The 26,367-nt window shown below is 39.6% G+C and overlaps 1 protein-coding gene across 1 annotated transcript in view; it reads right to left on the bottom strand.

The window, feature by feature from the left end:
* Positions 1 to 26,367, bottom strand: part of LOC137379339 (leucine-rich repeat-containing G-protein coupled receptor 5-like) — a 131,746-nt gene that overhangs the window by 31,063 nt on the left and 74,316 nt on the right. The window contains exons 4-6 of the mRNA XM_068050048.1: positions 25,563 to 25,634; positions 6,255 to 6,470; positions 1,312 to 1,383 (exon numbers count right to left, since the gene is read on the bottom strand). Coding sequence (XP_067906149.1) covers positions 1,312 to 1,383; positions 6,255 to 6,470; positions 25,563 to 25,634 — 360 coding nt within the window. The remainder of the gene's footprint in view (positions 1 to 1,311; positions 1,384 to 6,254; positions 6,471 to 25,562; positions 25,635 to 26,367) is intronic.

The following is a 26,367-nucleotide window of genomic DNA, read 5'->3' as shown; positions in this document are numbered from 1 at the left end:
GCAGAGGTAGATAGATTCTTGATAAGCAAGAGAGTGAAAGGTTATTGGCGGTAGGCGGGAATGTGGATTTGAGGTTACAATCAGATCATCCATGATCTTGTTGAATGGTGGAGCAGACTCAAGAGGCTGCGTGGCCTACTCCTAGTTCGTATGTTCGTATAATTAACTGCCTATTTGTGGCCTGATTGGGAAGATCCCGGCGTTGTCCCCAGTGGTGGACGGGCTTCCCACTGAGAGCCAAGCCTGGTAGATGCCTGCAGGCGGCTTGACATGGGCTGGTCAAGGATGCCCACGAGGCCTCCTGGTCTAACCCTCCCCACCGGAGCAGCATTGATCAGCCAGCCACAGCTGCGGCCAGAAGCCATCCTGTGGAGGGGTTGTCCCTCCACAAGAGTGCCCTGGCAGCTGTGGCCAGAGTTTATTTTTTAAAAGTTTCACCTCTGCCAGTCGGGCTGCCGTCTTTCCAAGGACCTGGATGCCATCCTTAATTGGATGGCAGACCCGGAGGCAACCTCTTAATTAGCCAAATCTGGGAAGATCTCCCAGGTGGGCACGCTGACAGCAAGTCTGAAATGGATTCCGCCCCATGTCAGCATATACAACACTGGTGGACTTTCTACATTGCTTGTTGATTTCTGCTCTGACAAACATAAAATTGAACTAACCTTATTGACAGGCTCGCAGATATGTCCTTCTGAAATGAATTGTTCATACAAAATATTGCACAGGCCATGCATTATCAGGGTTGAATTAATGGTCGTAGATGAATGTATCAACTGTTCTGTTAGGCTGATTGGTTCTTTGCTGAGAGAAGTCTTTAATTGCTTTTTAATTGCGTTCGTGGGATGATTTCAGATACAAGCATTGAAACCAACACACGAAAAGTTCTGCAGTTTCTGCTGTACGTGTGTTGCTTAAATAGCCCAAACATCTAAAATATTTAGCGCCAAATTTAAATAGCAATTAAATTGTACTGTGATAGTTGGCAAACATTTTTATGTCGGCTTATCTGTCAGTGAGTGACTAATTTAAATACCACAAATCGATTATTGTACAGTATTTGATATAACATATCTACAAGTTACATATAGGTTGTCATCATGTGTGTTCATGAAATTTCCATCAATACTGGAACATGTTGTATGTTTTCAAACATAAAAACAATCATTTGAAATACATTGTAGTTGTGTTTCACTTTATTTCAAGGATATGTTGATCCTTCAGTGATTTGGGTCTTTTCTCTGAATCTCAACCTGTTTTTATACTTTGAAAACATTCAAAAAAGGAGACACAAATCAGAGGTCAACTTACAAAGTTTCTAGGCTGTGGAGACCATCAAAGCATTTCTTTCCCAGGGAGTGGATTTGATTGTTATGGAGATGTCTGCAGGATAACATTAATGGCACAGTGAAGAAAAGACAACGCACACGGCAGGCTTAAACAAACTTTTTCACTGGTTGCATTGCAAGGACCTTGTGCTTCAGTCATTTCAAACACTTATTTCATCCATGTCATACAAAGACTAACTATAATATAAATGTTAGTTACTACAGCAAAATATCAATGTTCAAAATTGGTTTTTCACTGGTTTAAAATGATGCCAGGTTTATGTTAAACTGTCACTCCTTGTCAAGAAGATTCAGCTTGTATATGACCTTCCTAACTTTATACAGTGGCTCAAATTCTGTTCAGACTCTATGGTATTAAATTATCAATTTGACATGTGTGAGTAGTTTTTATTCCCTTTGAAACATGTCAAAAGATTCATATCAAGCCTTGCTGTTGCTGTTTCATAGCCTAGGTTAAACCGGAAGTCAAAAGGGTGAGTTTTCACTCCAAACAAGGCTTAGACTGCTAATGTCATTAAAATTGCAGTTTTCAGTTGTGTAAAGGGTCTACACCCAGAAAGTTAACCTTTTTTTGCTCTCTTTACAAATCCTGAAAAGGACCTACTATGCATTTACATGCATTTACGTCTTTTATGTCAGAGTTCCAGCATTTGAAATTGATTTTGTGTATTATTTATAGGACTGGACTGCAAATCAATAATCAATGTAGGGATTTGATGTTGGAAAGCTGCAATGGCTTCGATGCGAGATATTTTGAATATAGGTGCAGCATCAAATTAAAAAGTGAATCTCACTATCGGCAATCAATTTAAATATTATAAACGTTGATTAACTTTAAAAGAAAATTTGAAGAAAAAAATCAAGAATAGACCACCAAAGCTCATATTTCTGGTATTCAAAGTCTCCCAGCCAAGCATCCAACTGCATTTCAAAGACATCTATTATCCTTGGTGCTAGAAGCTTCCCTGGTAGAATATTCCAAACATCTGTCAGCCTTTCAGTCAGGACTTTTATTCTTAATACCCGTGTTAAAATAACATTTCATTAATTTAAATGTATGTCCTCCATTCCTACCCAGAGAGCAGTGGAGGCAGGATCATTGAATGTTTTTAAGGCCGAGGTAGACAGATTCAAACAAGGGAGTCAAAGGGTATTGGGGGTAGGCAGGAAAGTGGAGTTGCGTCCACAAACAGATCCGCCATGATCTTACAGAATGGCAGAGCGGGCTCGAGGAGCTGAATAGCCTACTCCTGCTCCTAGTTCCTATGTTTGTATTTTTAAGTAATATTTTGGATTCATCTTAACTATACAATTTAATATTTCATATACTTTCATTAATCTTCTCTTATACTTTTAAGCTTCTCTAATCTTTTTTCTAGATTTTCATTTTTTTTGTTTTGATTTTTAAATTAATTTTGTATAAATATAACCTCAAGAGAAGCATCCTGTACAAGCGTATAAACCCACCAGTTTGATAAAGCTGAACCAGTTATTCTAGAATGGATTAAAAGACTTAAGGAATTTTTTTTTACAACCAGTTTGTAGCTCTAATTTTAAGTTCCTGCCCCCTTGAGAATCTGCGCTGAACCCCCTCCAATATCTTTCCTGAGGTGCAGTCACCAAAACTAGATACAGCACTCCAGATAGGGTCTGAACAAGATATCACTCAATAAAGCGACTGGTGTTGTTTCTTATAATAAGATTGCTTTTAATGTAATATATTCAAAAAATGAAAGAATTCATTTGCCTCTTTCCCCCCCCACCCCCCCATCCAGAAGGCAGGATGTGTAATTCTCTATTCTTTGTGCCCAATTTTTCATAAAACCATCAGAAGATATGTGCTTATCAAGCATATGGTTATGAGCATAAGTAGGAATATGTAGTTCAGCATTTTGAAGAAGTGCTCGATCTGACGACATAAACTGCACCAGCATTATCTGCTAAAATGACAGCAAGATGGTGTGGCTTGCTTGAAATCTGAAATAAAAGAAGAAAATGCTGGGAAACACTCAGCCAGCCAGGCAATGCCTATGGAAAGAGACAATAAGTTAATGTTTTAGGTCGATGAGCTTATATTAGAACCACATTCTGGATTTGCTGTGATGCCCAATTTGATTAGCATATTGATACACACACAAAGACAAGGGATTAGGGGTTGCCAGCACTATTAGCATTGAATGCCAATTTGAGTCACGAGCTTCAGGAAGGAGAGTTAAGGGGTAAATAAAAGCACAAAACCATACTCTGTCATGATTGTGCAGGTGCTGTGTATTGAATCACTCCTCCAATTTGGATTTTTGTCTGACTATTACTCACTTAAGGCCCAACAATAGTTTCATATGAATCCATGGCATTGTGACATTATACCATAAATCAATCTGGCATAAACACCCACAGGTACACAAACTCTCTCTCAACCAAGGTCTTCTTGATAATGCATCTTAAAATATGGGAAAGTGTCACCTTACACAATACATTGGTAGAAAGGGCTGCAGTTAGGGTTGGCTGCATCTGAACATAACATTACAGAAGAATGTTGCTACATGTCTTCTACTGTTCAATGGCATGAAAGACTATCCTTTAAAGCATTAGCTTAAGAGATCAAAATCACTACTATTTAGTCAAAACAGTTACCAGAAAACTCAGTTGCTACAGATTCAGAGTGACTTCAGAACATTAAATCACCCCAATTACCATTAGCAAGAACCTTAATGTTCAGTTCTGTGATGAAAAGCTAGTGATGGAAATACATTTTAGGAATCATTTATGATGTTTTCTAATACTTGGGATTGTACTAGTAAATGGAAAATATGTATTTAAACTTATTAAATATTTGTATGCATCAGACTGTACTCAAACATTGCTTTCAGATGCCCCAAGTGCTGGGCATCCAGATTTGGATGAAAGTTATTGGGCAGGATTTTCCAGCGGGCCTCAGGACCTTAATGTTAGGACCAAATGGGGGTCCTGTGTCCCCTAGGAGGCAAACATGGGAGCTATTTTCCTAGAGGCGGCCTCCTAGTTGGCTGAATTTTGAAGGACACTGGGGTGGTGGGGGCGGGGGGCTCCCGATCCTGCAGGCCCAATCTAGAGCTTTGGCAGCCCCAATAGGAGAGGTAGGTGCTGCTGATGCAAGTTGGAAACTGGGAGAATGCCTCAAAATGGAGACGCTCTTGGAGATGTAGAAATAATTAAATATTTTAGAAGGGAGATGGGGCAGGCCCCTTGGATTGAAGGGAAAACTCCTCCAGTTGGATCATTGGGGTTTCAGGGGATGTTTTTCCTGCCCATGACCCCCTTTGTGGGGCTGGAGTCTCCGGTTCTGATGGCCTCCTTGACTGCCACAGGGGGCTGCCTCCCCACCTGGTAGGGGGCTGCTTCTCCACCAGTTTGTTGATAGTGCCGTGAAATCACCCTTAATTAGGGTATACAAATAGTTGTTTGGTAGTACAGAACTTGAGTATTGCTGAAGATAGACATTTTGTCGAAGCTTTTCGTCTTGCACTCATCAGAACAATCCGCAAGAATACCAATGTAAGGGAAACAACAAATTTATACTGTATGAGAAGGGAGTGCTAATTGGTTGGCAAGTGGACTCTGATTGTTAGAGGTGTTGCCATGGAGAATGCACTAGTTTATGGTGACTGACAGTTAACTGCCAAGCTTTGTTTGAAATTTAAACCAGGCAGCTTGACTCCGATTGGTCAGGCATTGCCCTTAGGAATGAACCAGTGAATATGCATATATTAATACACAGGGCCCTGTTCTTTGCAGAAAGAACATGTACACACATTGTGACTTCAGCTAAACAAAATAAGGGACAGCCATTCACTGGTTCATTCCTCAGGGCAATGCCTTGACCAATCAGAGTCAAGCAGCCTGGTTTAAAGTTCAAACAAAGCTTGGCAGTTAACTGTCAGTCACCATAAACTGGTGCATTCTCCATGGCAACACCTCTACCAGAGTCCACTTGCCAACCAATCAGCACTCCCTTCTCATACAGTATAAATTTGTTGCTTTCACTTACATTGGTATTCTTGCGGATTGTTCTGATGAGTGCAAGACGAAAAGCTTCGACAAAATGTCTCTAATTTCAGGAATACTTTATTAGGACCTTAACTATTTAAGTTGCCTGCCCACCTCTGTGCTGCGGGCAGGCGATCCATTTCCCAGGCCACCCCTGAAAAACTTCCCCGGTGGCGGGAATGTGTTGGGGAGCTGTCCCAACGTGGCTGCCCATATTTTCTAGGGCTTCCACACATCAAACCCTGACAGCACGGGGCCGGGAAAATTCAGTCCATCACTTCTGAATGTGCCGAGACTGCAAAGAGGTTATACTGGCAAACACAAAGCTCATTACCGATGATGTCACTTCCTGTTTAGCAATAATCAAGCTTTTCAGTCCAAGACCTAGCTGCCTCTGAACATTTGCTCACTAAATGGCAAGGACTTTTAAACTTTTTTAACAAATGATTTTAATGGGCAACAGTCCACAGTGTTACCTGAGCAGCATTTTAAGATATCATGCATGGTGAAAAAAATAGAGCCTTAAATTAAATGGCAGTATCCATTTTTATTTTAGCAGGTAGATTTTTTTTTTACAAGATCACAGTTTTTTTTGCAAAATAATTAAAACCGAACTAAAAGCATGTTTGATTAATATGTACTGTCGGACAAAACCTCTGCACAGCACAATTTTGGTGTCCTAAAGTGTACTGAACTAACTGCTCTCATTTGAGCTGTTTGGATTGGCCACAAGAGCGTCAAATGATTTCTTCATTTCATGGTAGACTCAGGGCTGTCGTTATTTATTTATTCAAAAATATTACCAAAAATATACAGAAATGTCAAAGATCTTCACTCATTACACATCTCCAACAGTGAAAACAAAGCAACATTACTTACAGAACTACCAAACTGGAAAGGTTCCTAAATGCATAGTCTGGGATATGAGGAATTCTGTTCAGGGCCAAGGTCATGGCTTGTAGGCAAGGTAAACTGCTCAGAGCTTTGACTGGAATATCAGTCAGGGCGTTGTCATCCAGCCAGAGGTGTCTAAGTGAAAGCAGCCCATTAAAACAGTTTGGTGGCACAACAGAGATATGGTTGGCATCCAGTCGCCTAGAAAATTAAAAGAAAATTGAGATTTATTTTCTAAAGGTTATTAGTTTTGTGTCAAAAAAAAACTCTAGGGTATTTTTAAATGTTTTGTCATCACATAAGTAGATTCATTTTAACAGAATATATTATCCTTTGCTACTTTTCTTTTTGAACAGTTCCATTTTGTCACTTGTACGATTTGCAGAGCGATGTTGACATAATCACCGATACAGTAATTTGGGAGAGACTGTCAACACAATGGGATTAGGATGTGAACACTCAACCCAAGCATTACCCTTATCAAAGCATACTTTATTTCAAATATAATATGCTGAATTATTTTCTCGTGTGATTATACATTGAACTAATATTGTATAACATTCTGTATTTATTTTTTGGTGCACTTAATTCCATTCAGCTATGCACAATGGACTAGCCTGCTTATATAGACTAATGATCTGTATGCTTAAATTGTTAACAGTTTTATTAATGATGATTTTAATAATTGAAAGGGTTATAAATAACATTTGGACAGATTTTCCTTTAAAAATTATTACAATATAATGCTGTTGTATCTTGAAAAGTAGAAATGGAAAGTTAACATTTGCGGGGTCATTGTGACAGATAGAAATCAATTCACAGGAAAACTGGTGCAAAAGAAATTCACCGTTTGGCATTTTTGCTTTTAGACCGATAAAGGTTCGCAAACTGTTAGATTATTAGCTCCATCTGTCTTAGGACTCATTACAAAGTCTAGTATGGTTTGCCCCCTTGTTGGTTCTTGAATATATTGCTCCAGAAGACTATTTTGAATGCACTCAAGAAATGCACTACCTTTCTGACTTGAACTACTCTGATTTTTCCTAAATATGAAAATTAGTCTCCCAATAAATCAACCTTGCTTTTGCTACAAGCCTCTCTAATCTCTGAATTAATACATTCTGTCACTTCATTGCTGCTATCAGACGGCCTGCAAAAAACTCCAATTACAGTGTTGAGTCCTCTCTTATTCCTCAGTTATAACCATAGAGGGCTGAATTTTACTGGTGCAATGGTGATGGGCTGGGAGGCAGGAGGGCTGGCAAAAAGGTGGGGGAGGTGTCAGGAGGGGAGCACGACATCTTTCTACCGCCATACCATATTGCCAGCTGGGCAGCCAATTGAGCCACTTGTTACCGCGTTTGTATCTGACATCACAGTCGTAGCCCTGAATCATGATGAGTAATCTCTGGAGTCGAGGCAGTGCACTCGTGAACAGTTTTCTCCAGATCATCTCCAGCGGCTTATTATTTGTCTCCACTGTGAACTCGAATAAGTATGTGTGGAACCTGGTGATCCCGAAGACAAGAGCAAGAGTTTCCCATTCGATGTTGGAGCAATTTGCTTGTGCTGACGACAGACCTTTTGAACCAAATGCAACAGGCTTGCCATCTTGAAGAAGACATGCACCGAGACCTTTCTGTGATGTGTCCACTTCTGATGTCATTGTCTTCAGAGGGTCATGGTATTGAAGACATGACTCAGCTGACGGTGCTTATTTCAAAGTATTGAATGCATGGTTGGTGATCATCCTGCCATAGCAATGGTGTGTCTTTCTACAGCAATTCTCTTATTGGAGATGTCTTCTCTGGGATGCTTGGTATGTATGTAACAAGGAAGTTGAATAAACCTAGACACCTTTGGAGATCATCCTTGTCCTGCGGTGTTGGCATTGACTGGATGTCTTCGATCTTCCCAGGATCTGGGCGGCTACCTGAACATGAGTAAATGGCACCAAAAAAATTTATATGATCCGTCTTAATGGAGCAATTTTTGCTGTTGAAAATCAAACCTTCGAATCTGGTGGTCTCCATTAATATTTGTAGGTTTCTGTCATGCTCTTCTTCTGTGCAACCCACTACGGCAATGTCATCCACAATACACACAGAGCCCAGGATCTGTTCCGTTATCTAGTCCACATGCTGTTGAAATATATCCTGCTGACTGACAGCCCAAATGGTAAACAGAGGAAACAGTCCCTGCTAAAGGGACTTCTGAACATCATTAGCTCTTGCGACTCTATTGACAAACCAATATCTGTTTTTGCGTCTAATGTGGAAAAATGTTTCATTTCAGCAAACATTGAGCTTAACTCTTCTAGTGTTGATATCTATGAGGACCTCTCTTTAAGGCTTTGTTTAACCTCCTTGGGTCTAAAGGTAGTCTAATTGAACCGTCCTCCATGATTGCAGTTGTGATGGAACTGCACCAGTCCATTTGATGTTGTACTTGTCGAATGATGCCTTGTTTTTCCATTCCATCCAGTTCCATCTTCAACATTTCTTTAAAGTGCATGCTGCATTTTTGGGACGGGCTGACTAAGAGTGTTGCACCTTCTTTAAAGTGGAAGACTGCTTCCCTGTGGAAATTGCCAACTGTGTCAAAGCAGTCCGGGCACAACCTCTGGAGGTCTTGTACCGATCCAATGGGTGTGCACCTGTTTTGACTCCTGTGGTCTTCTGACTGGGTCAGCTCATGGACGGTGACCATATTAAGTTCGTTGCACGCCAGCATCCCTGCTACTGCTGGTTCTGACACATCCACTATGCAGACTATCTGAGTAGACTATGTTAACTCTTTGTACCTGCATTCCAGGTCTAGGGAATCTAGGCACTTTATTATAGAACCATTGTATGCCATTAGTTTCACAGTTGTAGGTTGGACCACAGACTTCCATGCTCGTGGTATATGTCCTTGAGAACGTGGATAGGTAGAGTGTTGGCATCTGCACCTGTGTCAATCTTCACCTTCAGTCAATGCCGTCCAGCCTTATTGGGACAGACGATCGGGAGTGTTGCAAAAGCTTCCATTTTGTTAACCAAGTGGACTGTTCTGCTAAGGTGATCATGTGAAATAATTGTTCACCTGTCATGTCTTCACCTCGATCCACCTCATCCACTTTGGTCAGATGTTCCCCCATTTTGTGGATGGGTCTATGCTTTTGGTGATGCATGGAAGTGTCTTGCTTCCCTCTGCCTCTGGGTGGTGTAGTTCTGTGGTTTGAGAGCTACACGCTCTGGCTTCTCCCCACATTCTTATTGCTGGAGCTTCTGCAAAGTTTGGCCCAGTGCCCTCTAAGCCCGCATGTCTTGCACGTGTCTGCGTATGCCGGGCAGTAGTGGGACAGCCCACAGTTACTGCATACCTTGTTCTGCCTGGGTGCCTTGGTTATTGTACCAATAGGCATTTTGGACCCTAAGGCTTGCAAAAATTGTCTCCTTGTGATAATTGCCTCATATCTGTGTCCTTCCTGTAGCATTCTTTCCAAGCCATGACCCTTTGGCTTTTCCAGGAGGTCTTTCTGGAACACCTTGATAGGAGTAGAGGCGATAACCAACTCCATAATTCATTCCGTGAGTTCAGGATCAGAGAATTTGCATTCTTTTGTTTTCTCTCTCCGTTGGTTAACAAAGTTGTGCAAGCTCTCGCTGGCTTTCTGTCTGCACTGCATGAGTTCCAGGCAGTGTACACTGAAGTTAACTTTAATCTTTAACTGACTTTCTAATGTTGCCTGTTGCTTTGATGGATCCTTCTGGTCAGCATCAGATAAGTCAAAGGTATTGATTCTGTGTAGACCTTTGTTTCCTAAGGTGATCCAAATTTTTATCATCACCTGCTTCTCAGCATCCACAACTTTGTGGGTTTGGGAAGCATAGTTCAATCCTCTGTTTAAACAGTTTGAATTCATCCGAGATATCAGGTGCTTTCCAGTCCATCTCTGGAAATCTGGCTGCCGTTCCTCCAACACTTTGTTTAATTCAAAAAAGGCTCAATGCCTGGACAAGTTCCTTTTGCCTGCACCGGATAATAGCACAGGGGACAATAGTCCCCTGGTGCATTCTCTACGGCAACCCCTTGACCAGAGTCGACCTGCCAACCCATCAGCACCGTTTTCTCATGCAGTATAAATTGATTCTCCTTTTGAAATTTGTCATTCTTGCATCTGTCCTGATGAGTGGTAGATAAAAATCTCCAACAGTGTGTCTCTTTTTTCAGCAATACTCAAGTTCTATACTACCAAGCAACTATTTAAGCTTCTTGTTTGGGACTGGAGTATGTCGCTCTCTAACTCAATATGGAATTCAATTGTATTATGATCACTTTTTCCCAGGGCATAATGACCACCATGTCATGCCCTCTAAGCTGTTTTTGAGCCTCTAATTCCCTCAATTTATTTCTTATATATATATATCTTATATCTTATTTCTTATACTCAATATGTTAGTTTTTAATTTTTAGAGACCAGCTCATGAAATTAATCAAACTGCTCAGAACAAAACAGATCTGGCAAAGAAAACTTTTTGGACTGCAGATCTACTGCAAAACAATCAAATCTTTAATGTTCAGCTCAATAGGTTCAGTAACCATTTGAAAATAAGTGTGTATTTTCATGGCACGTGGATTTTGATTTTAACATCAATATTAAGCATTGTTGTGTTAAATTCTATCCTTGAAAGTGTTTTTATGGGATAATCAAGTCAATGAATGCTCTGGTGAGAAGTTGAACAGGAATGAATAAAATAAAAGTACAGAAATAAAAAAAATCAGAAAACAGCAGATTGAAAATCACTGAACTTTATACTAAAGATGGACATAGTAATATCGCAATTAAGAGATTAGCGAAAGATTAAATGTGAGCTTGAGTAAGAGACACAGTATTAACAAAGAGGAACTAAGTAGAGGCATGCAGTCACGATTGTCCAGCACTACTAGTCAGCCTAAAATCCGCATATAGTTCTCATCTTGTGAGTACATTCACAAGTTTTTTTAAAAAGTTAAGTTGATGTATGTTGATGTTGACTGTTGTTACAATAAGAGAGGGAGAATAAATGATTTTGGACCCTTCTTGTAACCATGTCCTGTCCGATATACAGCAGATTTGACATTGATCAGAAATCCGTTACCATACAAGAAGATTCTGATTTTTCTCTTCCTGGTCTATATGATACACAAATTTTAATTTGCTCTGCAATTTAAAAAAAATAATTTTGACAAATGCCAACTTTGCGTTAGTTCAGCCATTGTGTGTTTTGATCCCATGGGGTATAGATCTAAATCGATAAATGTCCTCATCAATTAGAACATTAGAATTAACCCAGGGAGCTGAAGCCAAATTATTTCTGGACTGTATGATTCGGTTACACTTTACTGGACATTCAGGCATATATGTGGACTTGTATGCAATGTTGGGTGCACAGAACTGAGAGAGATTTAACAAACAAGTGTCATAGATAGTTTCTCTCTTTCTCAGTGCAGTGCTGATCTCAGTTGATGACAGTCATATATAGCCCAGAGCACCAGGCCAGAGAAACACAACTTGCAGGCCGTTAAGATTAATTCTAATGTGTGGTGTATCAAGCAAACCTACAGCCACAGCAGTTAATAAGACCTGATTGGTACAGGAAGCAGGCTGAGGCAGGTGCATGTCAAGCATATGTTAGACAGTAGGCATCACTGAGCTTGGTCAGATCAAATACTGCAAGTGCTATGAGAATATGAATGAATACAAAGAAAAGGCTGTCTTTGCAAGTATTGCGTTGGCAGCAGGGGCTATTAATTAACACTTGGTATCCAGATTACAGTATTGGATATGGATTACATCCTTAAAATTGCTTTCTGGCTCCTCCCAAGTCAAAAGAGCTGATGATTTTTTTCAAAAAAACTTATCTGGTTATATTCATCAACTAATCAGAAAGCCAATATCTGGCCTTGGCAAAATAACGATCAACTTCTGAAATAATCATTTAAATCTGTAAACGATTTAGGCTGTTAATGAGCTCAGCAATGATGTTACATGGTAACATTTTCCTACTAACTGCTGTCGTGACCCTGGGAAGCATTTAATAGCCAATATTACAACAACATCACATGGCGTGCCAGAGGTCATTGTGATACAGCCTCCCAGGCAATGTGTTTTTCCTTTACAACTGATAATAAGTAGTAATCAAGCTATTGAACTTTTATTTCAGATTTACTTCCCCCCCAAAAATTCAACCATTTGGACAGGGAACAAATATTGCCAGACATCCTAATTAATCAAATTTCGATCTGTTCAATTGGAGCTGGAGACAAAACTGGTTTTGTTGCATCAGGTTTGAATTAAACACTAGAGTTTGCATTATTGCAAAAATATGGTCACCAGAATGTCCTAGAATTAGCAATAAGTGGCTTAAAAATGGGGTCCCAGAGCTCTTTTGATATATGAAACATAATGTGGTTGCCAGCATTATCAGTTTGAACAGCATTTTGATAGAATGCAAAGCTAGAAATAACTGTTGCCAAAATTAAGGTACATTTTTCACATTTCTGTGAAAGTCTTCACTCTGCTAGTGTAATAAAATTGCTTATTTTAAATGGGTTAAAACCTCCGCTGAACTAATGGAAATAGAAATGTCACATGAATGTGTTAAATATTCATCTGCGAATATCACCAGCAGTAACTACTAGGCTATAGTGAATTGCAGGAAGCAAAACTGAACATCCCTTTGTGTTCCTGAATGACTGAACTAATGGTAGATTTTACTCCCAAACATATTTAGTCTGACTCTGAATGTTTCTCTGAACGTTGCTGTAGCACTAGTAACTTTAAAATTTAGCTTTATTCATTTAAAATAGGAGGATTTTTAGATCAATAAATTGTCCCCATCAGTTAACATAGTGTAAAAGGAATACTTTGCATGAAGTACTTTAAGATACTTTGATGACATGCTAAGGCACTATATAAACAAAGTATTTCTTCTTTTCAGTGGTGCCAATGTGTCAGAATTCGTGACCCACTAAAAGCTTGAGCACATTGTGTCTAAAATTCTACTGCGGAACAGAGCAGAGCATCGCTGCAAGTGTTTTTCTTTCCCCTCGGAGAATTCTGGCATGGATAGGGGAGCTCTCCAAGTTTTCTGAGGTCTCCTGATTCCCACAGTACTGGTACACTCCCAAAGTTGTTTGCTTCACATACTGGCTGGGACCAAAGGGTGGGAGTTCCTGGGAAAAAGCAGAAACGTGCAGGTCTGCCTTCTTAAAGCAGCACCTGTGCTTCTTGTTTACTGCAAATTGTTTCATTTTGTTCTTTCTGCTGCACAATGTGTGAGAAGAGCCAGGGATCTGACAGCTCCCAGAGGGAGGCTGAAGCAACTCCTTTTTCTGAAAGAGCCCAAGAGGTCATGGTGACAGAAACGATGACAAGGAGGGTTGCCAATTTTGGTTGCTCAGAAAGCATCAGTTGAATCCAGAAGGAAGAGATGGGAAAGGTGAAGACGGGTGCTGCAGTAAAAAGATTATCTCCCCAGATGAGGAAGCAATTCAACACATCAAAGTCGTTTTCCTTCTCTGAAGAAAGGTTTGCAATAGCAGGCCTGTAACATACACTCACATGCACACACACGTTCCGGTTAACCTACTACATACTCTCACAGGACGTTTCCTTATCTGTGCAGATTCCTTTGCTCGCTGTAACCTGAATTCAAGGCACTCCATATTCATGCATGACACATCCTTCATCTTCAAACCTCATAATGCTTTCATGGGTGGACAGTGTAACCATGGCAGACTCCCCCCTATCTAGTTACATGCTGTAAGAAGTTTTTGTGCTCTTGCTTTAGGAAGAAGAATGGCTGGTTGCATAGCTGAAGCAGGGCTCAAGATATATTCAGCACTTCAACAATCTGTTCATGATTGCAGGAAATGGAAGCCCATCACAGAGGAAGAACTTGCATTTATATTACACCTTTCATGTCCCAAAGCCTTTTACAGCGAACAAAGTACTTATTGAAGTGTAATCATTGCTCTAATGTAGGAAGTGCGGCAACCAATTTGTGCACAGCCCGGTCTTACAAACAGCAATGAGGTAAGAACTCCACTGCTCTTCTTTGAAATGGTGTCATGTGATCTTTTACGTCCACTTGAGAGGGCAGACAGGGCTCCAGTTCAACATCTCACCCAAAAGATGAAATTTCCAACAGGGCAGCACTCCCTCAGCAGCAAGCACCTCCAGTACAATCTCAGCAGAAAACCTGTGGCAGTCCATTTTAAAATGCATCTGGTGCATGGAAATGCAGTTTCAGCCACACAATTTCTTCTGACAGATCAATGTAGTATTGAGCGCTGCTGTTCAGATGAGCAGTTGTACTGACTCCAAGGCTGCTTGCTGTGGTGGATGTAAAAGATCCCATGGCATGATTCAAAGAAGAATTGCGAGTTCCCCTGGTGACCTGGCCAATATTCCTCCCTCATCCAACGCCATCAAAATCATCTAATCATACATTTTATTGCTATTTTTAAGATGTTGCTGTTGGCTGTAAAATACTTTAGAATGTCCTGAGGGTATATTAAGGCACTATATAAATTCAAGCCTTTTCTTTCAACTTCTGCCTTTGTTGGGCTTGTTCACTCCTGGTCTTCTGAATCATCTTACACATGAATATGAGGTCTTATCATCTGTCCATCTGAAAGCTGTTTTTAATGGAAGAGAAATGGATAGAAGTAGAACTTGGCCCCATTACTATAGATCAAATGTTGGGAAGTATGAGTAATGTATTTTCTATGCTAGTTATTCACAATACAATTTTTTTCACTGAAAAATACCATTTCCACAAATTATATGGTGCCTGAATGTTTTCTTTTGCTTTCTTTCATCAGCTCAGTTGGTGAGTCAACAAAGTCCACGCTAATTTTTCCGAAGTACATCATTTAAACAGCAAGTAGTAGCACAATTTGGGGTAATTGATGGGTATGGTAGTGTAAGGGTTATAGTGTCCTCTCATTTCTTCCATCCTTTGAATCTGGACTCCTTTGCATCCCTGCCTCCCTACACTTCACCATTGATGGTAGAGCTTTTTGTCATCTTGCAGCTGTAGAACTCCCTCCCTAACTCCCTCAAGCTTACTACCTCCTTCCCTATCTTCAAAAAAGTCTTCTCAAAACTAAACACTTTAACTAACTTTTCAACCACCTGTCCCAACTCCCCTCTAATGTTTTGGCAGTCATTTCTTTCCTCCTCTCAATGGAACTTTATAATCCATGTTTTCAACAGTAAAGAAAATTGGACGAAGTGTATAATAATGATAAACGTTAAAATTGCTTCCAGTGTGTTTTCAAACCCATGATGTGTATACTCACTGGGCTACTGGGGAGCTGTGAGCTTTAATCTTCACTTTAATGACAAATTGTTAAAGAACAGATAATGAAACATTTACTATATAGTCTTCTGGCAATCCTTCAGAATATTCCTGATGGGTGTAACTGATGGTAGCCAAACATTCCAAAGCATTGCCAAAGAAAAATAACAATTGATTTCACATCCATATGCGAGGTATCATATAATGTCTCTAGGGTAAAGCATGTGTGGTGAAGCTTATTCCACACCTTGTTTTTGGGGAGGGGGTGTGTGGAATTCCATCCTGCATCTTGCAGACAGGCTGGAATGGTGCATGGGAGGTGGTAACATTGGACAAAAAGAAAACTTACCAGCCTGAGGTCAATCTCAAAAGCCCAAAGCTGTAATCTCCACCATTTCCAGGCCTGAAAGGAATCATTAGGCTTTCCCTGCCCCAACCCTCCCAATACTTACCTATTGCTGAGGACTATTGCCTTAGGGCCATGGCAGTGTCCAGGTCCCACCCCAATTAACACTCCCACCCACTGGCCTTGATGCTATTTCCATTGGCTTCAGGTAGGAAACAGGTATACAATATTAAAATGTATGTAAATGGGGATTTCATTGCCATGTAGCAAAGGTATGGTGGAAGAGTGGCAAGAGCTCCAAGGAAACTCCTGGCCATGATTATTCTGGATATACTTCAGCTGTGTTATAAAATTAACTACTAATATTGTATCAAATTTAGAGGGAGAATAATATGTGAAAAAGTGGAAAGAGAAACAAAACATAAAAGTGGTCACCACCTAATAGTTCTGCAGATGGATGCAATGGCACTGAACCATACAGACCAACAAGGTCACACACTTGATCCATGTCTGGTTCTGGGATGCTACAATTAGCCTCATGTCTCCAGACTTGTGAGGCCAGAAGAAAATCAGGATTCCTGGTCCCATCACTGGACAGTACACGTGAGTGACATTAGGTAAAGGAAGAGTGGGCTTGTCAAGAGTATACTCTATAATCCACCGGCCAACTGACACTAATGCATGACAAATAGTCACTTGGGCAAGGTACCCGATGTCTACTGGAGATGTATCCATGCATGAATCAATGGCATTGGGAGAGAAAGGGAGAAAAAAAAGATGAGGGGGAAAAGAACAAAGAAAAAGTAAAGACTAAGGGATTCATTTTTAAAATTTCTTAGACTTAGAAAACAAGTGCAGTCTCCTCAAACAGCTGAAGAAAGGTTTTGCTGCAAAAGGCAGTTGGCAAAGATTACAGGGAGAATTAATTTCTGTAAAACTTCAAGCAATACACTTCAACTGACAAACACAACTGAGGCCTTCCCTTGTTCATTGTATGACATAATTGCACTGTACTGTTCAATGTACCCTGTTGGTTACTCAATCATAAACTGTGGTGTTACACTTTCCTTGGGAGTACAACCATGCTTCATTTAATTAAAAAAATAGCTTTTCCAAGAAAACAGGGAACTTTGCTCCTTATTGTTTAACTTGTTATTCTAGAAGCCAATTAAGTCAATGAAGTAAAACCGTGGGTGTGTTATTTAATAATTATTTTCTAATCAAGGAGGTGAGATGTGGCTGAACTCCCACTGAGTTCCTATTGGACTTGGTGTTCCATGACAGGCATTACATACACTCCACTGCAATTTAAAACTTGGAACAGATTGAACTGCACAGACTCAATAATTTACTGAAATGACATAATTAAAGTGTTTTATAAGGACATTCAAAAAATGATTGAACAGCTACACTTTCATCTTGCACAGACCATTATGCTAAGATATATTACAATGAGAAAATGTTTTATAGGACTTGCTTGGCCAGTTCGATTAATAGTACATGAATGACATAGTGGAGTTTCAAGAATGACGTCACTTTTTTTGCAGTACTTATTAAAACAATTAACCTCCCATTTCCACTGCAGGATTTAGTTTCCAATATTTAAAGTTTTGTAAAAGCAAAACACTGCAGATGCTGGAAATCTGAAATAAAAACAGAAAGTGCTGGAAATACTCAGCAATTCAGGCAGCATCTGTGGAGAGAGAAGCTGTGTTGACGTTTCAAGTCTATGACCTTTCATCAGAACCCATGAAAGGTCACAGACCTGTAATGTGAACTCTGCTTCTCTCTCCACAGATGCTGCCAGACCTGCTGAGTATTTCCAGCACTTTCTGTTTTTATTTAAAGTTTTGTGTTCAGCTTGTGTAATATTTTGTTCAACTGGAATAACAAGTCAATGAGCACCACCCACACCACCCCCCAAAAGTGCTGGCAAACAAACAATAATGTCTCCTGTTTATTGCTACTAAATGTATTTGTTGTATCAGTTTTAGTAATGTGACTTAGGATACTTTCATCCAGCAACTGCCACAGTTATGAATATGTATGGCATTATTTTGCAAGCATGCCTTCATGTCAATCGGATTAATCAATGGGATATTGTCAGCTGGGAAGGATTGTGGGCAATTGGGATGATTTTCCATTTTAAGCATGAAATCCAGATTGAGTCACAGCCTGGACCACAGCAGAGTAATAGCTGTTTCTACACTGCCCCATCAATGTATCTTTACCCTCGCCTCTTATTTATGATATTTTAGTTTTTCTGTATCAGCCATCTTTGTTGCTGGCCCCTGAGTAAACAAATGCAAAATTAGTGCAGCTACAATCTAATTATGGGTGCTTTTGTGGTGTGGAATTATGTCCACAAGGATAAAAATGGATTGAGGTCACAACCATACTTTAGGACCTTTACAGTTTGAGGAGGAGATGTCTGTCTCAACCTTCTTAGCTGGATTCAAACCCATTTCCAGAGGTATAAGTCACTAAATTACTGCACTACCCACTTGCTAGGGTGTAATTTCCATACATGAAGTGGGACAAATACGTTAGATGTTATTAGATAGCAGGAGAATAAAATGGACTACAAGGAATACAAAGCCAGGTTTAGAATGCATGTGCATAAATGCACAAAGTGTGCTGAATATAGTCAGTGAGTCACAATCACAGAGAGCCATGTGGGAATATAATGCAGTGGCAATGAAGGAAACTTGGCTTAAAAATGGTGAGGACTGGACGCTTAATATTCAAGGATACAAAAGTTAGGGAAGGACAAAAATGAGGTGGGGTATCACTGCTGTTTAGGGAAGACATTGTAGTGTTGGAAAGAGAGGACTTCCTTGAGGGGTAAAGACAGAATCCATTTGTTGAGAGTTGAGAGGCAAAAAGGGGATGATCACACTTCTGGGGGTATTCAATAGGCCTCCCAATAGTGAGAGAGCAATAGAGGAGCTAATCTGCAAGAACTATAGAGTGTTGATATTGGGGTCTTTAATTACCTAAATATCAATTGGGATAGTATTAGAGTAAAGGGTAAGGAGAGGGAAGAATTTCTGAAACATTTTTAGAGTTTTGGGAGTATGTAGTGCCAGCAGCGACAGACCATGGACCGGAATTTCGTTGCCTTGGTTTTCCCTTGAATTCTTAGGAATCAGGGCAAGCAATTGAACATTCTGCAACAGGTTTATCAAGAATCTCTATCCAAAATGTTAACCTATCCTTTTTATACTGAGGTGACTAATGCACCAGATTTTAGTCGGGTAGCTGTGGAATGTGACACCTGGTGAATGTGGGATTATTAAGCTGTATGCAGCACGAAACTAAATCGCAGCCCATCTTTACCTGATCAGATCTCAACCCAATTTCAGATCAACAAAAGAAGTCATGTCTTTCTCTAAGGAGTTACCCTAGCCAGTAGTATACATTCTGAGCTGTCTTTTATCATTCTATCTCAGTGTCTGCTGCCCAGCTGCTGTAACATTCCTATTGACCAATACATTTCATCTGCTGCTCACTGGATACCCTTCTCTAGACACAACAGCTTTATTTACTTTGGTTCAACAGGGAGAGACTTCAGGTTACAAAAGGAATAAAAATGAAGCTGTCATGTCATTTAGAACAAAGTCTGTTTAACCTGCCTCAGAGTTCAAAAATTCAACAATGAACTCTTTGTTTTACTGGAGTTATCGTTGAACAGAAGATATCTTGAATAAATTTGGCCATGAACAGCCGCAGACAAGGGAAGCCGATTGTTTTCTTTTGTACAATAAACTTTGACAAGGCGCTCCCAATATAAAATACTGCTTTAAGAGTTCAGCCTAATTTACCTGAAACTAAACCTCTGCAGAAACTGGACTGGTTGTTTCAACCTACCAGAAATAAAATGTATTGAGGATTTTTACTCCCATTCTCTTTTATCTCCATTTGTCCTCTTCTTAAAGCACTGACTTCTACCTATAGTATGATTGCACGGGCACTGGGCACCCTCCTTTACCCTCTTAAAGTGGTCTTTCTTCATATGTGAGTGCCTGTGGACTATTTGGCCAGTGACATCCCATCCACGCCTCCAATTAATGCCCACTTCCAGGGGATTACTGCATTGCAATCACGATAGGGATCCTCGGCCAATTTATTTCTTCCTCCCTAACTGACGGCTGGAGAGGTCAGTCATGGAGGCTGTCCAGTTTCTCCCACTTGAGACCAACTAACTTCATGCAGATATAAGCCTGGAATCTTCTGATGCTACATACCATAGCTTTGGAGCGAATCTTCTATGCCTTAGTTACTTACTCCAACTAGCTGAACCCTTTTCTTCCTCTATCCTGGCACCAACGTAAACTATTGGAATTTTTTTCCCTTTTCCTTTGCTAGCTTTGTCCTCCATTCCTGAAGGCAGTGACTCATATTGGGTTACATTTCATCTGGTATCTTGCTCCAGAAGCAATGCTTTATGTGTGAGGCTGGTAAATCAGAGTCAGTAGGATCATCACACTCATGTCCTATCCTGTCCTCACTTGCACCTATATTTTTCTTTGTTATTTTATGCTTAATAGTGAAATTGTGAGAGTGCACAATTTTGAAATTTGTGATTCCTGAGAATCCAATTTTGTTAGTGGAAATTAGAAAGAAACAAATCTTCCAATTATACTGCATCTACAGTAATCCCATAAAATTTTTCAAGCTGTGAATGACCCAATTAACTAGTGTAAATTGTGGCAAGTTTGTTAATCCAGATGTGCAGAGCACAATTTATGAGTGAAATGGGTCAATAAAGATAGAGAAATCCCAGTTTACTCAGAGGTACTGTATTTCCAGGCACACATCCACCAACATGTAAAAGGAATAAGATGCTAGTCATTCAGATCTCTCTTAATAATTGATACCTCTTCTCAAGACAATAAATTAATTTACTGTATAAAGTAGTTTTAAAATTTTAATAGTGATGTTAGCAGTTTTGCAGAAAGCTATGTCATATTTCATTTGGATCAAATGAAAGTAGTTTTATAATTATTGTTGGAAATTAATTAAACTCAATTAGAGAACATATCCATATTACCATTTTACTAGATCTTTTATAAAAAAGTCTTTCTATATATATCAACTGCGAATGTATTTTACATAGTGACCGACAAAAGATTTCCTATATTAAACTTATCAAATTGTATTTTAAAGAATGAAATGTAATTACTGTACTTTATTTTGAAAACATTAAATATTGAGCTTTGATAATTTCAGTTAGAGTATGTTGATTGGGTTTAGTTGTCCTCTGGATTGGCAAGAAATACAACATTCACTTTGCAATTTTATACATCTAGGTGCATGCATGCACATAGACATACAGGCGCACACCCACACATTTCTATTTATCAGTGTTCAAAATAGTTCCTAACTTGGTACATGGTATGAAAACGCTACTGACCACTGACATTACTGTAGCAGGAGGCCTAAACATAGATGTGTGTTCACCTCTGTATCAAGTATTGCTTTCTTCATCTTTTTTTTAAATTTGTTATAAAGACATTATAGCAGGGCACTTAGAAAAATTGAAGGTAATCAGGCAGAGTCAAATGGTTTTGTGAAAGGGAAATCATGTTTAACTAATTTATTGGAGTTCTTTGAGGGAGTTACATGTGCTGTGGATGAAGGGGAACCAGTGGATGTATTGTACTTAGATCTCCATTAGGCATTTGATAAGGTGCCACATCAAAGGTTATTGCAAAAACTAAAAGTTCATGGTGTAGGAGGTAACATATTGGCATGGATAGAAGATTGGCTAGCTAACAGGAAACAGAGAGCAGGCATAAATGGGTCATTTTCTGGTTGACAAAATGTAACGAGTGGTGTGCCACAAGGATCTTTGCTGGGGCCTCAACTTTTTACAATTTATATAAATGACTTAGATGAAGAGACCGAAGGTATGGTTGCTAAATTTGTTGATGACACAAAGATATATAGGAAAGTAACTTGTGAAGAGAACAAAAGGAGGCTACAAAGGGATATAGATTGGTTAAGTGAGTGGGCAAAAACCTGGCAGATGGAGTATAATGTGAAAAAATGCAAAGTTGTCCACTTTGGCAGGAAGAATAACAAAGAAGCATATTATCTAAATGGTGAGAGATTGCAGAGCTCTGAGATGCAGAGGAATCTGGGTGTCCTAGTGCATGAATCAAAAAAGGTTAGTGTGCGGGTACAGCAAGTAATTAGGAAAGCTAATAGAATGTTATTGTTTATTGCAAGGAGAATTGAGTGCAAAAGTAGGGAGGTTATGCTTCAGCTATACAGGGCATTGGTGAACCACATCTGGAGTACTGTGTACAGTATTGGCCCCCTTATTTAAGGAAGGAAATGCATTGGAAGCAGCTCAAAGAAGGTTTACTAGACTAATATCTAGAATGGGCAGGCTATATTATGAGGACAGTTTGGACAGGCTAGGCTTGTATCCACTGGAATTTAGAAGAATAAGAGGCAACTTGATCGAAACATATAAGATCCTGAGGGGTCTTGACAGGGTGGATGTGGAAAGGATGTTTCCTCTTGTGGGAGAATCTAGAACCAGGGGTCACTGTTTAAAAATAAAGGGTCACCCATTTAAAACAGAGATGATGAGAATTTTTAACTATCAGAGGGTCATGAGTCTTTGGATCTCTCTTCCTCAAAAGACGGTGGAAGCAAAGTTGAATATTTTTAAAGGCAGAGGTAGATAGATTTTTGATAAGCAAGGGGGTGAAAGGTGATTGGGGGTAGGTGGTAATGTGGAGAAATCAGTTCAGCCATGAACTTATTGAATGGTGGAGTAAGCCCGAGGGGCCGAGTGGCCTACACGTGCTCCTAATTTGCATGTACGTTTGTACGTGCGTGGGATGTGGTCATTGCTGGCTAATATAATTGTATTTCTATATATTTGCTCTGTCCCTATATAGCTCCATTCATTTCATTGGTCTTCAAGCCTCAATGTCAATGCTGTAAAACTCCATAGTGGAGAGGAAACTTTAGGTCCCATTTTGTTTGCTGTATTTTTATGATAAACCAAGGTTTGCCAATGTGTCAAAATGCAAGGAACAGCGTGTACTTAAAACATCTACAATCGAAAGGTTTTAAAACCCAATCCTGGCATCACTTAAACATTTCTCTGATTTATATTGATAGATATAACTTCTCATTTTTTTGCAGCCTTGGTGTTTTTCTGCACTATGAGTCTAGGGCTTTCAACCACATCTCCATTTACAAATCAGATGCCATGGGCAGGATGTTTCTCATCCTTTTCTACATTGATGTGCACACACAGCATGCTTTGTTTGAAAGACAGGGTTGTTTATTTTTTTATTTAGAGATACAGCACTAAAACAGGCCCTTCAGCCCACCGAGTCTGTGCCGACCATCAACCACCAATTTATACTCTTCCTACATTAATCCCATTACCCTCTCACATCCCCACCTTCCCTCAATTCCCCTACCACCTACCTACACTAGGGGCAATTTATAACGGCCAATTTACCTATCAACCTGCAAGTCTTTGGCATGTGGGAGGAAACCGGAGCACCCGGTGGAAACCCACGTGGTCACGGAGAACTTGCAAACTCCGCACAGGCAGTACCCAGAACTGAACCTGGATCGCTGGAGCTGTGAAGCGGCAGTGCTAACCACTGCGCCGAAAGACTGGGTTGTTAATGATAGCAAATCCTGGGTGTGAGATTTTTAGTTGTCAGTCAGATTTATATGGGGTTGCCTCAAGCCGCAATCTTGTCAGATGCTACAATTGTGGAGATGTGAAACTATCTGATAATGGTGATAATTTTATAGCACATATTACCCAAATGAGAAAACTTTCAAACAAAGATAGAGGTTTGAAGACATTAGTTAAATGGCAACAAAAACACTAAAGCACCTGAAATTATGTATAACAAGCCTCTAATGAATTATCTACAATTTTCTATTCTTTTATCAAGACTGAACATTACCTTGTTTTCTCCTATGTCCTTTATCTTGTCCCCCACCCTTACAAATGGCATCTATAGTAAAAGCGTACTTAGCTTATAAGTCCAAGGGATTGAAAGAAGACTTGCATCTATATATTGCCTCATATGTCCCAGAAATGTTTTGAAATGTGCAATGACTATTGTTAAGCAAATGCAGCAACCATGTTACATACAGTGAGATCCCATAAATGATAATGACAACAAACAGCAACTTACATTTATATTATGCTTTTAGCATAGTAAAACATTTTAAAGGAGTGTAATCAGACAAAAATAGATACTGAGCCTAAGAAGGAGATATTAGGACAGATGATCTAATGCTTGGTCAAAGAGTAGGTTATTAACAGCGTCTTAAAGGAATAGAGATGAATGGCCAGTTAATCTGTTGTTTTGGTAGCATTGGTTGAGGAAAGAATGTTGGGAACGGGCAATGCTTTTATGAATAGCGGGATCTTTAACAGCTGCCTGAATTAAAACAGAAGGACAGGCTCCCTATAACATCTCAGTTAAAGAATAGTGGCTCTAACCAGGCAGTACTGCACAAGAGCATTAGCTTAGATCATGGTTGTCCTGGAATAACAAGAATACTATCAAACTGAGCCAAGCTAACATGCCTTACTGTATATTTCCCTACACTTGTAGCGTTTCACAACTGCACAGGATGACCAAGTGACCAAGTCAGATGAACTATTTTGGTTGGCTCCGTTTTGTGAATTTAAAGAAATTTTTCTGCTGTTGGAGTGCAAATAATAGAAATATTTCATAGTTGTGGAGGACTCAGAGTAAATGAAGCTGCTGTTACAGCCACCTGATGGAACCAACCAAGCTGGCATCTCACATCAGCTGGCCTTGCTTCTCTCTCCCTATTATTTCTCAACTTGTATTTTGGTGGAAGAAATAGGATTGGTTCACAGCCACATGGCACTGTGGGTAAAGGAAGCTGCAATTTCTGTAGTCTGAAATCAACGAATAAGGTCTTCTTTCCAAAATTTTAAACGCATGAGAGAAAATATATCTACTTCTGGTCCTGATGCATATCCACTTCAGCCAGGTCTACACTAATTCCATATTGGAACACCACTCCCTGTATTTAAATGAATTGAGGGATTATGTAATCTAATGAGATTTACCAGTAAACATGTTGCTTGAACACATGACTCCAATAGAACTGAATACCAAGCAGGCAGCCGAGCAAGCAAATTGCAATATTGAGGTGCCTCAGAGTGAGGGGCTTGTTGACGTTCTGGTCTCACTGAAATTTCCAAATGTCAACTGGAGGCCATGCATTCCCCACAGAGAGGGAGGGGAACATATCAGAAGTAGAGACACTTGTGGTTGGTTTCAGAGTGACGTTGATGATGGCTTAGAAACTGGTCCCTAACTTGCTCAGTCAGGGTTGGTGTCTGGCAAGGTGCAATAAAGAAGGAGTGGAGGAGAAAATAAGAGTGGTGAGTTTCACCTTAAATTTAGAAAAGGGAAAACAGCTATTTTGCTTTTGGTGTAGAATACTATTTGGAGACCATGCACGAAACATGATTCAGAGGCAAAGCTGGACCAGCACTTCAGACTAGTTGCCTGTTCCATTACTTATTTTGATGTATTTGCTCGACATTATTCAGTACTACAGAGAGGCTGTACTTACAGCGACTGGAGACTCTGCAGGTTCTGTAGTGCCTCTTCAGGAACCTCGCCCAGGCGGTTGTTCTGCAACATGCTATTTTTTGGAAAAAGAAGAAAAGGGAACTGGTCAGAGCATCAAAATTTAAGTTCTGTGCTGTGTCCTCAAGTTACAATTCATAAGAAGTTTTTATTCATTGCAGTTTAAATTACAGGTTTAGATTTTAATTCTAAAAGCACAAAACCATGAAGATTGATTAATGGAAAATATTTCATTGGCAGATGTCACAAAAAAGACCATTAACAGTGCTATGCAAGAATAAGAAATTTAAGTTGAATTGTGTGTAACTAACTTGTTTTTTTCCTGAAGTGATAAAAGAGTGAATTCAGCAGCAAATTAAAGCTTGCAATCTTGATTTTAGACAATGACAAATGTCACACAAACTGTACATCTATCTGCTAATTTTTTCGCCTGTAAAAAAAAATAAGCCCAGCTCTTCGAGGCATTCCTGAGGAAACTTTCAGGCATTTACATCATCTATTGATATTATCTTGCAAAATAACATTTTGATTTCACTCACTAATGCTGGTGCTGTGCTAACAAGTTAAACAAAGCACCAAGACCAAAAGGTCTCTGGTTTGAGCTGTATTGAAATAAGTGAGAGCAGTGGTTGATGTATTATTTATAAAACACACATCTGTATTTGCAGTGGTGCAAATCTTAACTTGTAATTTGTAGTAGAATGTCAGAACTGGATATCATTCAACTAGAGAAAATTCAGAATTTTTTTAAGTAGGCATTTAAGTGGGGAGAGAAAATTGCTATTAAA

The sequence above is a fragment of the Heterodontus francisci genome, chromosome 18, assembly GCF_036365525.1.
Source record: "Heterodontus francisci isolate sHetFra1 chromosome 18, sHetFra1.hap1, whole genome shotgun sequence".
Lineage (NCBI taxonomy): Eukaryota > Metazoa > Chordata > Chondrichthyes > Heterodontiformes > Heterodontidae > Heterodontus > Heterodontus francisci.
Note: the sequence above shows the minus strand (reverse complement) of the source record. Positions and strands in the feature narration are given on the sequence as shown.